The sequence below is a fragment of the Episyrphus balteatus genome, chromosome 3 (genome assembly GCF_945859705.1).
Source record: "Episyrphus balteatus chromosome 3, idEpiBalt1.1, whole genome shotgun sequence".
In the NCBI taxonomy this organism is placed as follows: domain Eukaryota; kingdom Metazoa; phylum Arthropoda; class Insecta; order Diptera; family Syrphidae; genus Episyrphus; species Episyrphus balteatus.
In genome coordinates this window covers 65984236-65999644 of record NC_079136.1, presented here as the reverse complement: position 1 = coordinate 65999644, position 15409 = coordinate 65984236, and the positions used below count along the sequence as shown (strand labels likewise).

General features: G+C 31.3%; 1 protein-coding gene across 7 annotated transcripts in view; it reads left to right on the top strand.

Moving 5' to 3' along the window:
• Positions 1–15151, top strand: part of LOC129913034 (signal transducer and transcription activator) — a 34027-nt gene extending 18876 nt beyond the window's left edge. For 2 of the 7 annotated variants that reach the window (XM_055991378.1, XM_055991376.1), the window contains exons 5-12: positions 3058–3190; positions 3288–3405; positions 3472–3691; positions 6663–6926; positions 6996–7178; positions 7298–7433; positions 14395–14421; positions 15047–15151. In XM_055991378.1, the coding sequence (XP_055847353.1) occupies positions 3058–3190; positions 3288–3405; positions 3472–3691; positions 6663–6926; positions 6996–7178; positions 7298–7433; positions 14395–14421; positions 15047–15131 (1166 nt within the window). In that variant the 3' untranslated portion in view covers positions 15132–15151. Of the gene's footprint in view, positions 1–3057; positions 3191–3287; positions 3406–3471; positions 3692–6662; positions 6927–6995; positions 7179–7297; positions 7434–7922; positions 8003–14394; positions 14422–15046 lie in introns of all 7 variants that reach the window. The other 5 variants (XM_055991377.1, XM_055991382.1, XM_055991383.1 and 2 more) reach the window with 5 other exon arrangements.
• The last annotated feature ends 258 nt before the right edge of the window (positions 15152–15409 follow it).

Here is a 15409-nt window from a genome sequence, read left to right as displayed (position 1 = left end):
CTTTCATTAATAAATTGCTTAACTTAGTCAAACAAATACAAGACAAAAATTAAACAAAAAGAGTTTGTATTATATTTCAAACAACTGGAACAAGAATGCAAATATTGAAACTAAATTATTTCCTAGAAATGGGAAGTTAAAAAAAAGACGACTTAGAGACAATGCTACTTTGAATATTTATTTACCCTATATAATTTGTCAGAATAATTTCTGTTCAAGCAAAGTCGTTAATTTCTTTTTATTCGACCTTTTGTAATTTATTTCCTTCAGGTTAGCAAGTTAGGTTCCTAGCTAAATGTGTCCGGTTGGGCAGCCCGTTCTCCACTTTAGCACATAGGTGAGTTCTTCCCCGCCATGTTGTCCATGGGGATTGGAAGACTCGTCGAGCTCGAGCGCATTTTAATGCTAATTTCATATTTCAAAATCAAATTATGTCTGAATTTGCTCAAGATGATTTCTCAGAATATACTGATAAAAACTACATAAATCAAACTCAGTAAAACATCGCGCCACCTCAGATGGCGCAAGATTGATCTTATAACACCTTTTTTTCAATATTCCATACTCTGATAACCAGACGACAAACAATTAAAATAAATAAACTAAATCTAAAATTTCAATTTATCAAGAAGTTCAAATAACGAAATAAAAGCTACTTTTACTGATAGTATGTATTCATAAATAAATTGTTTAACTTAATCAAACACAATAACTAAACAAACAGAACTTGTATTATGTTACAAAATAAGCAGAACTTTTTCGTATTTCTGAGAATAAGTTTGGTTTCAAGTCCAAACTTCTATTGTGACGTTTTGTGCGGATATGAACTTATAGAAACCGATCAGGTCGTTGATAACTACAGTTCTAAGGGGAAAAATAGACAATATTAAAAAGACCTTTTTATGTAGTTAATTAATCTTTTGAATTAAGGTTATTGTGATCAGCTAAAATTCATTTGGAACTGGACCTCAACATCCAGGTGCCTGCAATTACACAAAAGTTTGCTTTTTTACTTGCTTGCCTAGGACGCAGACCTTCGTTTTGGTGTCCTTGTACAAACCATACAGTTCCTTCTTGTATCTTATTTTCCATTCACTTTTATTCTCAACTTCCTTTTGTCAAAGTCCATAGATGGTACAAATTTTAACAAGGACACTATTTTTTTTTTTTGGAAAAGGGCTTAACTTAACTGCTTCGCATCGTAGCTCCACATGTAGGGTTCACTGGTTTGACCTCAGAAAATGTTGGCAGACCTCCCTGTTTTGAGTTGTTCCAAGTCCGAGGTCAACTGAATGCAGTTGTCGTTGCATTGGTTGTCTACAGGAGTTATTTGGCCTGCTTCTACTTCGCGATTGTGTTGGAACATCGTATTCATTCGTTCTATTGAACTGGGTTCTTTTCAGTTTAAAGCGAATTTTTCGGTCACAGAAGAAGGAAGAGTTTTTCTCGTCATTTTAAAGACCTTATGCTTACGCGCTGGTTTATGTCGTCATTACAAGGTGCTTAACTGTTGATTAATGAACCCAGATATTTGAACTTTTCGCACTTGGAAAGCACTGCTCCGTTCAAGTCCGGAATAGGACCGTCTAGTTCTTAGCCGACCCTGACCGAATGAACGTGCATTACCGTCTTCATTCTGCGGAAGAGTTTGATAGTGATTCCAAAACAACATATTGCAGTTTGTCTCTGTAGAGTAGACATGCAGGCAGTCTTGATAACGATGAAAAAATGTTTTCACAAAAAAAAAATCCAAAAACAGGTCGATTCATTAGAGATTAGATAATTCAACTATTTCTCAAAATCACTTTAGTTTAGTCTTCAAACATGACGTTGCAAAAACGCAACGTAGCCGGAAATAAACTCGTTTACAACTACAAGATTGTATAGTCTACAAGGTTCGTACGTTTTTTTTGTATGAATGTTCACTAATGTTATCACCAGCTGTATTGCTTGTCTCCGTTCAGAGTCGCTTAGTCGGATCTTCTTACCCATTTACCTTTCTCAGACAGGGTGACTGGTAACCTCACATCTCAATTCGATTTTGACTACTGTTTCGAGGCTTCCAACCTGGACATAGTACTTCGTTACATAGGCAATGATTCTTCTCAAATGAAGCATAAGTTTCCAGAATGGTATCGCTTTAACTCTTTTTCCAGAATGGTATCGCTTTAACTGTTTCCTAGGCAAGTATGAAAATCCTACCACCTTTTTTTTTAGCATTTTTTCAAGATTTAATGTGCAATGGTATTAAATTAAGACCACATTTCTTTTTAAATTTTTTTTCTTGAAGACATTGGTTTCAACTTATATAAAAATGTGGTATTAATTTAATACCATGGCGCATTACAGCATTTTGTTTGTGTAAGATATCATCTCATAATTTGGCTCAATAATTATACGTTGCCTTTTGTCTATAAGTTTTTTTCCACTTGGGCTCTCCAATGTAGAATTCTGACCAAAAAGTCAAAGGATAAACATCCCTTGAACTTTATCTGGGGATTCCACAATTCCAACCAAAACACTTCTCCACTGCTGGCTGCTTATCTTTATGAATCACGTTTATTTTTGCTTTTATTTTGTATGGAAAAACTAAATTTACAAAGTTCTATTATTCTAAGCATCTTTCACCATTAAGGGTAATGTAAACCAAAACTAAGTTCAGGGGAAAAAAAAAAACTTTTGTATAATAACCACACCTAATACAGTTGCCACACAATACCTGTTTTTTAAATTTAATTTTATAATTTATCCAAAAACACGTTTATTGTAATATTAATACTTTTTGTTTATAAAACTTTTGCATAAAAAACAATAAACTATGCTAAAAGTAAAAACTTCATCATAATTAGCTTAGTGCGTTTTGCATCATTTCAAATCAAAAGCATTCTTTTTTTCAGGGTGTACCTATATATTTTTATTTATTATATTTTTAATGGAAAAGAATCCATACTAGCAGGGGAAAAATCTTGGTTTCTGTAGAGAATTTATTCCATCCAGTAAAAATATTCTTTCCTATTGAACTAAAAATATTGTTTTATTTATTTTATTTATTTACAGAGGCACAAGCACAACGTCATTGTACACAAAGGCAAATGAGCGAAGCCACACCCCACTCATCCGGAGAAATCCTTAATAATGTTGGAACAATGGAATACCAACAACAGTCACGGATATTTTCTGCAAGTTTCAGGTACAAAATTCTAAATAAATTAATTTTTTTTTTTTTTTGTTTGCAATAGCAAATTTCCAAAGTAACTACATGTATGTTTGTTTTGTATTTAAAACAGAAATATGCAATTGAAAAAAATTAAACGAGCTGAGAAAAAAGGCACTGAAAGTGTTATGGATGAAAAGTTTGCCCTGCTTTTTTACACTTCAGTCATTGTAAATGACTATCGTATTCGAGTGAGTTTAACTTCAAGAAAGTTCTTAATTTTTGAAAGAATATTAATGGAATTTATTTTTTAACAGGTTTGGACATTGTCACTACCCGTTGTTGTTATTGTTCATGGCAACCAAGAACCACAGTCATGGGCCACTATCACATGGGATAATGCATTCTCAGAAATTGTTCGTGAACCTTTTCAAGTTCCCGACAGAGTTTCGTGGGCAAGACTGGCAGATGCTTTATATACAAAATATCTATCTGCGACTGGGAGGGGACCAACAGAGGAAAATAAAAATTTCCTATGTAAGATTACACTGGTCAACAATTTTCAAGTTTTTAAAATTTCCAGAAAGGTTTATAAGAAAGGAAATTGGGCAAATTTGTATGGAACGTGGACGTTACGCGGCCATTATTGAATTTGTTATTTTATGATGTATTTAAGTCTTACATATGTTGTGCAAAAGTTTTATCCTTGTGACATTCCTCAGAAACGGAAAAATGCAAAAATGCAAAAATTATTGGGCCAAATCTTTGTCTTGCAGGAGGAATGTATTAAATGTTTCAAAATGCATAGATATTTGTATATACTTCCAACCGTTAGCTCGACAAGCAAAACCAAACAAAATATATTTTTTCCTAAAAGAAATAATCGTAAAACGCAGTCGTTGACAACTCAAAGTTATTGGGCCAAAAGTCCAAAATCGAGTTTGGCAATGTAGATTCAGTTTAACTTCTGTTTCAGTATTTTATTGAATAACTACAACGGTCCGAAAAAGTATTTTGACAAAATGAACATTTTTCTAACTGATGAGAATAATCTGTAACGGTTAAACATAAAATAAGGAAGTTGACGGTTATTTAATAAGTATATTATGGTGAATCTCATGATGGTCAATGTCACTCAGATAATTGGTATTATGCTCCGAGGCTGCATTTTTTGTATAAAAAGTGTTAATTTTTGAGGGAAAAAAGTATTTTGACAAGTTCTTTTTCAACGTTGGTAAGGTAAGTAAATGCATTTTACGTGTTTCAAGCACGTATAAAACTGACAGACTTATTAAGGCAAAACGGCGGAACTTAACATTGAAATAAGTGCATCTTCTGTTGCAAGTCATAATTTCGGTGTGTCTGTTAAAAAATCTGTGGAGAACTGAATTTATAGCGGGAAACTAAAAATTACTAAATATGAAAACACAAAAATATAATTATACTATTCAAAATTTACCACAAATGGACAAAAAATGAAAAAATGCACTAAAAAAATAGACACATTTTGAAGAATTCACTTACAATCGCGGATTGACTCCAAAAAGTCTGGATTTGGAAATGCCATTCTTTCATCAAAAACTTTGTAAGCAAAAGTACCCTTTGCATTGAGCTCGAAGAAGACAATTTTGGCATATTTATGGGAAGATAATACAGTACTTACCTCATAAAACAAAAATTGAAAAAAAAACTGAATTCTCAAAGGAACATATTGGTATGCTTCTTTCATTCAAAAACAAACTTTTATGGACCACATTCCCACAAATTTCTATCTCAATGATCCGGGAAACGCAACGAAACTGTTAAAGCTCCGTAAACCAAATCCAGACTTGTTGGAGTCAATCCGCGATTTAAAGTGAATTCTTCAAATGTGAATTTTTTTCATTTTTTGTCCATTTGTGGTAAATTTTGAATAGTATAATTATATTTTTGTGTTTTCATATTTGGTAATTTTTAGTTTCCCGCGATAAATTCAGTTCTCCACAGATTTTTTAACAGACACACCGAAATTATGACTTGCAACAGAAGATGCACTAATTTCAATGTTAAGTTCCGCCGTTTTGCCCAATTTTTTAAAAATTGGAGCCTTAATAAGTCTGTCAGTTTTATACGTGCTTGAAACACGTAAAATGCATTTACTTACCTTACCAACGTTGAAAAAGAACGTTTGTCAAAATACTTTTTCCCTCAAAAATTAGTACTTTTTATTCAAAAAATGCAGCCTCGGAGCATAATACCAACTATTTGAATGACATTGACCATTATGAGATTCACCATAATATACTTATTAAATAACCGTCAACTCCCTTTATTTATGTTTAACCGTTACAGATTATTCTCATCAGTTAGAAAAATGTTCATTTTTTCAAAAAACTTTTTCCGACCATTGTATTTTATATTCTGCCGTTTTTAGTCCTCTTAGTTTAAACCAGGTTTTGCGAGCCAATTAATAGATTTTATCCGTTTTTCCTTATTCTATAATATTCAGTGTATTTTTTTAAATTACGATTTCGGAACAATTTTGAGAGTTTTGTTATTCAATTTTTTGTTATGCCCAATTCACAATATTGCGAGACGACGAGACGAGAGCGAGACGTTTTTTCTGAACGTTTTCGATTTAAAAAAAATCGTTTTAAAATCGTATGGAAATTCACAATACTGCGATTTTTTATTCTATAAAGTAAACAAAAATAAAAAAAAAAAATAAACAGTATTTTCTGAGAATCGAACTCCGGGCGGAGAGGTTGGGAGGCCTCACCTGAGCTAACTCGAATATTTTAAATAGAGAAAACTTTTATCCATATAAGCTGTCAAGAATATTTTTATATTAAAATTTCATTTTCGAAAAATCGTCGTCTCGTAAGTCCCTTTTCAAATTTTTCGGAATTTCAACGCAACGAGAATCGGAATATTGTGTATTGTTTCATATATTTTCATTATTTGGAAATTTTTAAAATCGTCAAAGAAAATCTAGTCTCGTCGTCTCGCAATATTGTGAATCGGGCATTAGTTGAAACTTTTGAAAACTCTCGAAATAAATCTCGAAGTTGTTGGCTTAAAAATTTTATATTACGAGTTCTATTGTTCGGATAGCAAAAGTTTTTCCTAAGTTATAGTTCTTTCACTTGATACCAGTTTCACTAATGACCACCGAACGTCCAAAAAGCCCATTCTTCTTTTAATTTGGGTTGAGTAAGCACAAAAATCATATTAGTTTCTTTCTTGAAGCTCTAGTTTTTTAAATATTTAATTTTTCATATTTGGGGACATGTGCATTTGTGCATACTAATTTTTAACAAAAACATACATTTTATGAATTTTTATGCCTTTTTTATGTATGAATAATTTAAAAACCACAGCTACTAGAAAAAAACTAATGAAGTTTTCGGCACCTTCAATTTAGTAAAAAATGATAAACAACGGTCTGGAAAATGTTTGTGTGTTGGGCAGTTTTATTGATCTAAGATATCATTAAAATAGAGACTAACATTTTTTTTTTGTTTTTTAGACGAAAAATTATTCCGCAACGAATACATGATGGACCAGAAAGATAACATCTCATGGACACAATTTTGTAAGGAACCCTTGCCAGATCGTACATTTACATTTTGGGATTGGTTCTTCTCAACCATGAAACTAACCAAAGACCAATTGGTGGGACCATGGAAGGCTGATTTAATTGTAGGGTTCATCAACAAGAGAACTACTGAAGATATTTTAAGACGATGTGCTCCTGGAACTTTTCTATTAAGATTTTCAGATAGTGAATTGGGTAATTTTTTAAATTAATATACCATTGGAAGATAATAAACAAATGATTTTATTATTAACAAAAAAATAGGTGGTATAACAGTAGCATTTGTAAGAGAAGATGGCAATGTTTATATGCTTGCCCCATGGACTGCAAAAGATTTAAATGTTCGTGGATTAGCGGATCGTATACAAGACTTGGAAATGCTTAAATATGTTTATCCCAATAATAAGAATAAGGATGAAGCATTTGGTGAATTTTACTCCCGCACAGGTAACATATTTTAAACAAAAAACGAAAGATTTTTATTATAATTTTTCATTTTTTTTACTTTGTCTGATTTTTTTGTGTTTTTATTTTTTTTTTTCTTTATAAATAAAATATTCTTTCAGAAGAACAAGGAACTAAAGATGGATATGTTCGAAATGTTATTATTACAACAGTTCCCGAAATGAGACAACCTGCGCCAAATACAACACCCAATCATGCGCATTCACCAAATCCAAATGATATACACATGGTGACGGGGTAAGAATTTTTTTTGAAAAATATCTACAACAACATTTCTAATTCACGTATATCAAACAAATATTCACGATAATCTCTATAAATTTGCTAAAAAAAATAACCACCATCACCACCACAACACTAAAAAGCTTTTATTCAAATTTTCAAAATGCTAAAACACACAAAGTCGCAGGGGAAATCTATTGCAAACCATACTTTTCATGATCATTTTTTTTTTTTTTTTGTTTCATAACATTGTTTTTTATATCACAAAAATAAATTTTGCATATATTTTGTGTTAGATTGTATGAAATTAAGGGATTAGGTCTCTCGATGACGTGCATCTCTGTATTATCTAAAAAACATCGTTGTTAATATTTTTACATGAACAAGTCGTATTGATTATACATATTTTAAAGTTTATTTTTACTAATCGTGTGAGATAGTTTAAAATATTAATCAAAAAAAGATAAAGGTTTTCTGTTTATTTATATTAGTTTTTATTGTAAGTTTTAGGTATAATAGCAGGGATTCTTCATACTCTCCTGACAGCAATTACAGTTGAGTGTAAAATACGACGCTCATGAGAGGTAATTGAGGAGGACAATCGGCCATGGTCGAGCTCTGTAAAGTTTTTCGTATCTAGTCAAGTGTTTATTTTTTGGATGTGTATTGTTTTCTTAGAAGAGTGTTTTGTCTTCCTATTAGTTTTTTGATACATCCTTAGAATCCAAATGTTTTATGAAGAATTTTAAGGAAATATTTTGGAATTTAATCAGCAGCTTTTAAATACTTGATAGTACCTTGCTTCCTAAGTTTGGCCTAAGAGTCTGACGTGTCTTGTTGCGCACACCTCTTCTACTACAGATCAAATAAAATTGGCTTGCGACTTAATTTGGAGACAACGTTTTCATATTCGAACAAGGTCCTCATGTGGTTAGTGCAACGAAAATTATGGGTGCAAATCCATTCTATACTCTTTTTTACTACAAGTTCATTACACGCAACCAAGAAAAGTTATCGTCTCTCATTTCCCTAGTTACTTCATCGGATGTTAGGTCTTCCTCAATTTTGGTTTTGACAAGTCAGTTATAGCTATCATCGAAAAATTTACATCTGTGCCCTGTCAGCAAAATTAACTACTGCCAGTAGACATTTTTAAATTCCGTTCTATCTCAGCCAAGTCTGGACTGATTTGGCAATGGTTTTGGAGTCATTTTCGTTGACAGATACTATCGAACCACCCTCATGCCACGAAAATGCTGCCCAAATCGTCTTCATCGTATATTTAAGAATAAAGCCTTGATATTTTGACGAAGAAAGTAGACTTTGCCATCAGATCCGAATCGTTTAAATTTATATACTTCTTATACAGTCAATTTTGCCAGAATTGTAACAGTTTTCCAGATGTTATTTTGCAAATCCTAAATGTTTATCTATGTTCATTGGTAACAGAATCGGTTTTCTTCTTGCAGTGACCACTGCTCCTGCTTAACGAAGGCGCACAAGTCTTAATAATACCATTACTTCATAGTCGCCTTCAATCATATATATTATTACGGTTGTCGAACACCCTTTTCCTGGACTTACACCGAACAGATTTTAATAAATTATATCTTAAAAAAAGGCGAATTTCTGCCGCCAGAATCTGGCAAAATATAAATATATAAATGTTTATAATTTTTAAGAAATCTTAATTTGTTTAAAAAATAATATTCCAGCCAAAATGAATTTTAAAATGACTTTTTATCACTTTCCAATGAATCTGGAAATGTTTGACATGGCGTGTTCCTGTTCACATTAGGGGTGTTCGTATATCATTAGTTCGTATCATCAGGGGCGTTCATTAGGCGAGTAAATTCTCCGATTTGCTTAAAAATTCTGATGGTTAACATTTTAAGCATTATTATGTACAAACAAATTGCAGATAAGTTTGGACAAAAATATGAAACCTGTCAAATTTTAGAAGTGGGGATGAAATCCTCTCAGAGAAAGAAAAAATTGTGCAAAAGTACGCAAACTCTTTTAGGACAAAATTATCATTTATTAAAAGAAAAAAAGAAGGCACTAGCTTTTGAAAGATTTCAGACTTTTGTCCCAAGAAATTTTTGGGCAGAAATTTGCAAGAGGGGCTCTCTTTTTTGTAAAAAAAAAACTACACAGTTTCAGTCTAATCAAACAGGAATTGGGTTAAAAAAGTTGAAAAAAGGAGAATTATTTCTGTTTTAGGCAGTACCTAAACAGCCCTGTTACATGTAACATTAGTTATACATTTTTATTTAATTTTTGGAACACAAATTAAAAATGCCAACTTTTGAGGTTCTGGGTAGTCAACCTCCGTAAAAAAAAGATCACTCAAAAGTTTTATTTTGTATTTAAGTGCCTTATATCATGTTTTCACTAAAATCCAAATGAGATATTTTCGTAAACTATTTCATTTTGAATGGTTAATGGTTAATGGTTAACCCATAGAATCCGTTCCACCCGTTGTGTCAATCAATCCGTTGAAATTGAAGGATGGGACAGAAAGGGGTGACCCAAAGAATACGTTGCATGACGGATTGCTTTTTGACAGCTCACTTTAAATTCCAAGGTGTGTTCGATATTTTCTCGATGAATGTGCACTAAGGAAGTTCTGATGCAAGAAATTGTTAACTATTATCGTTGTTCTTTTTTTTTTTAATAAAATAAAATACGCTACTAGACTTTATGTATGTTCTTGCTCTTCAGTTAAAAACAATTTTTAATAACAGATTATCATTTGTAGATATGACTTTGGCATAATAAAATTGAACTCTACAACAGAATTTTAGTATTTAATTGATATAATTTATTAGATATATCATTAAATGTTACTTTTATTACATTTTCTTCACAAATAAACAACTAAAGTTCACAATTCATAAAATCAGAAAAGAAAAGAACACAGTTCTTAGCTCTGAAATTCCCCGGTCTGCACTCCGAAACAGAAAATCGAACTGATCTATTGTTGACAACCAATGTCAAAGGATACGACAGATGAAAAAGTAGAAAGTTGGGCTATTTCTTCCGTCGAATTCGTCAAATACAAATAATTGATTTATTTTATTCATTTATCACATAATACGATATTTTGATAGGAATAATTATATTCCACATAGTGTAGTTCCGATAACCAATGAAAGATACAAAATATTTTGCTTATTTTTTACTTTGGTGTACTTAGCGTAGTTCCTTCAACATCAAGTGCGGTCCTACCTTTATTTTAATTATTCTTTCAGATCATTGAACACTTCTACATAAGATGTTTCCAAAATTATTGGAAAGTGGAAGTGTTCATCGCTTTTGACAGGATCTTTGGAATAAGTTCAGTGGGGAACTTCCAACGATTGTCAGTATAAGAAAATAGTCAAAAGAAAACAGAAAAAAAGAAAAAAAAATTTACAGCTATAGCTGGGATGGTGAAGACTGAAGACATAAACAAACAAAAGGAGGCGCGAATTGCGATAGAGTTTTGTGAATTTAGTTCGTGTTTTCCAAAATAAATATGTAAAATTAATTATTTTTTTTTAATTAATCGGAAATAAAAACTTTAAATTTGAAAACAATCGCGAAATATAAAAGTTTTTGTGGTTAAATGATTTCGAACACACAGTGTTTGTTGTAATGTAAGTGTGTGTGACAATATGTTTTTTGTTTACATTTTCCCTGCCGAGATATGTCAAATTAGAAAAGGAAAAGACAAAGATAGTTTTTGGAATTTCCCTTTATGAAAAAAAAAACACCGCCAGAAACAAAACAATAACAAACGTTTAATGGCGTTTTTAATTGGCAATCCGGAATTGTTCTTCGATTCAGAATCCCAATTGAACAGTTTTTTTTATTCCGAAGAATCTGAAGTTTAACATGTGCCACATATATGTGTAATCGCGCCAAACTTCATTTGTTTTTGTGCTGCAAACATTTTGTACTGCTAACATTTAAATCTATGAATGTGTGAGTGATTCTGCTTCTGATTCTGTTTTTAAAACCAGAAGAGAAATTCTGTTTTTTTTCAGAATCAGAACTGTCAGTTTTGATTTTTGGTTTTTTGTGAAATTTTTTGAATCCAAAATGGATGCCATGCTATGGTTTTCGTTTTTTTTTTGTGAAAAAAATTTGTTTGCATCCATCATGGATGTAATGGCCTTCCACTGCGGAGTTAATATTAAAAAAACAAAAGCGACTTTTCTGACAGACAGCTGCCAAAGTTTATGTACAGTGGTGCCAAATATTTGCATGGATTTCAAAAATCAATATAGATAAACAAAAAAACACACCTATGGTTTTTTTTTCAAGATTTTTTGTAAGTACCTACATATATGTATGAACATATTCCGTAGGAACATTTCATCTTCCATTTGCCAGGAAAAGTCTGGGAAGTGTACCTATGTATGTACATATATAGTATATACATACATAATGTACATAAGAAAAAAGCCGGAATATTTGAAGGCTCCAGGGGAAAAACAGCACAAGTCCATTCCAACTCATTTCGAGAAAAATGCGTTTTTAAATTTTGTTCTCCATACAACTTAGTACTTAGCACACAATTTATTTATTTTTTCAGCAAGGCTTAAATTTGTTTTATAAAAGTAAGGATGCCATCAGATAGTGGTCAGTAAATACTACAAGACCTCATCATTCGTTTATTTTTGACAAAAAGTGGACATGTGCCGTTTTTCCCCTGGACCCTTCATTTGCTCTTTGCGTGCTATAGGGGCGTAAGTGTTGCACCCCTATTACGATTGTCAACTATCAATTCTTTGCCCCTGGGTAAAAAGGACTTACATAAATGATAGTTTACCAGAAAATCCGATTGAAGTTGAAAATCGATGAATTTTTGAGCATTGATCCCCTTATTTTTATAAGAAAGAGTTACTCTAAATTTATGTTTTTGATACCAAATAAAAGAGCTTATTCTCTTTTCATCAAAACCCGAAAGTGCAATTTTGTGACTTAACCTCTTTGTAGCCGGAAGCAAAGAATTTATAGTTGTTAAAAAAAATTTGATCTCTTATTTGCTTTGAAAAAAATTTGAAAACGAAGAATGATGCTAACCGTGAAATGTAACTGAAAAGATCCATTAAAAAAATGACCAGTTTTCCCCCATTTCGATTTTAAAACATCAAATTTCAGTATTTATCAACTATCAATTGATAGTTAAGGTGGTGAATGCATGATTCAACATCGGTTCAAGTTCTTCAAATTGACCAAGTTTGAGATATTAGTTGCGGCAACCTGTTTGAAATAGAGTTAATTATAAAATGTATGTACAACTTAGGGAACCTAGAATTGCTAAATTTAATGTGCCATATTCATAGCTGTTTAACTTAAACTGGGGCTAATCCAATGTATTTTAAAAGGGATGAACAGGAGTTTTTTAGTAATTCTCGACTTTTTAAAAAACACACTCTGCATTTACATTTGTACCTACCTAGCTATACTTTCTTTTTATTTAAGCATGCGAGAAGTCTCGCACGGGTAAGCTAGTTAATTGTTTTATTCCCGGATACGATTGCTCTATCCATAGATTTTGTTGATTTCCGAATTCATTTGTTCCTATGCTGTTTCCAAATGCCAAGAATACGCCTTCAATTTTCAAACATGTTGAAAACAAGCATTCCTCTACTCACGAGTGCAGTTAATTCTAATTATTACAATTTGCTTTAATAAAACTTGCAAAATAAGAGTTCGAAATTGTTTCGTTTGTTTAAAGTTTTAATTTGTGCTATTTCCATTTCCATGTGCATTAGCAGACTCCACAATTATTTTTGACTGCAATTTATTTTGTGCATTATTTTGACAACAAGATAAGGTACCGTACTCAGACTGAACTAACAGAAAATTACGATTCAGTTCTTTTTTCAAATTTAGTTTCTAGTTATAAGAATTGATATAGAATTTTATAAAAGTGCTAAATAGCCACCACTGTATTTCTCTCTCAACTTCAAGGTTGCTGCATCTTAAGAACGGTTTTCGTTTTCCAGTAGATTTATAAATATAATTTCGGAAACCGCTTTTTAACTTCCTCTTTAATGTGAAGTATTACTTTACTTACTTATTAAGGGTGGCCAGCGTAAGGTGGCTACAATCCATTGTGGATTTGCCAGTACAGTATTACAGTTTCGTAAATTTGACATAACCGCTCCCCTCCAAGTGAAAGATTCCGATATGATATGTTGTATATACATAATATCTTTAGAAAGGGTATTCCTCTTCAATTTTATGGATTTCTTGTACCACTCTAACTTTTCGCCTTGGCATTGAATACTGATACTACATACAAGTTATATTAATTCGCAAACAATTTCGGGGTTTGGTGATTCAAATTTGGATTTTCTGTATGGTTTTTCTCTTTCACGAAGTCAACTTCAGCTGGAATTTTGGGACCACTTTTTCGAATAGTCAAAATGATTTGGCCAACTCCAGTGCTAAATTTAACGTTATCTCTAAACATTGATTCTGGTTACGTTTGTAAGCTAAAAACAAGCTGGTCAATTTCCCTCTCAGAACAAAGTAGCTGTGGTTTGCAAGAGTAATGTGTAACAAAATGTATGGTCAAACAAGGTACATATTCGTAGTTCTATGCGAATGAATGGAGTGCTTATATTGAGTGCGTTTTTCTTACTCCAATGTTTGATGTGAGATAACATTTTGTAACGATCGTCCCCCCCATTTTAATTTTACTCTTTTTTTGAATCAAGATTTAAATACCTATTTATTTAAATAATTTTATTTTTTCTAAATCAATTTTTCATACTTCATTTATAAAAATTCACCCAAAACAGAAATAATTGGTCTTTGAAATTCAGCCTGATTCATCATTATCCTTTAACATCATGAAAAGTATACTAACGATTGCTTTCAAAGTATTTATCTTATATTCAAAACAAACAAAACAAAAATGATCCGCCTAATCACGCCTTTATTTTCTCTATTTTTTTCTTTCTTTAACTTACAGCTTCCAGAATAGCACCATAATGCATCTGTAATTTTCTTTAGTACAGTATTTTGGTTGCTTGTTGAATAGTGATGATAAGATTATATATCCCAAGATCAATAACAAAAAAAAGAGCCAAAATCTAACAAAAATAATGTTTTTAATTTTTTTTTTTAAAGTCACATACTGAAGAAAAAAAAAATGAAAAATCACTAAATGTTAAAAAACCAAAGAATAACCCACCATTTGCTCATTTTTGAACTACAATTTATTGTCGTATAACTTGCCAAAAATTTATTTATTGTTAATTTTTGTGGATTTGTTTTTTATATCCACAAAACATTTTTTTGTGTCAGGTCAATGTTTATGAATATTGTTTATATTGTTGTTGTTAGATTGTTAAGAATAATGACAAACCAAAACTACATGTTTACTAAATGTTGTTTGCATGTAACTACTTTTTGTTTGTTTGTTTGTTTGTTTGTTAATGGTGCTCAAATATTTTCGTGTGCTTTTTTGTTTTTGTTGTTGGTTTTTTATTTTGTTGTTAGTGTTGTTGGTTAGTGTTAAAAAAAATTTTGTTTTGCATGTTTTTTATGATTTTTTTAGTTTTTAGCATTTTTTATTTTTTTATTTTATTTTAATTATTTTTTCTTCTTCTCAATGTTTTTAGAGATAACTTGTTATTCCAACCAGAAAATAATATGGACGACATACTTAGTCAGTTCGCTCAAAATAGCTATGCTGATGGGATGTAATAAATAATTTAAAAATAAAATACATTATATAAAAGAAAGTGGTTTAAAAAAATCGATACTGAAACGTCCAAAAAATTGAATTTTTTAAGTTTTTGAAAAAGAAAAAAATAAAAGAGAAATGATACAATTTTATATAAACGACGTATAGTATTTAGAAGAAAACATAAAAAAAAAGAAATCATTATAATTATATACCTACCTACATATATGTATAAAAAAAATGATATACATGTGCTATTTAAAAAAAAAAACGAGTCAATTGTTAAATTATATCGACA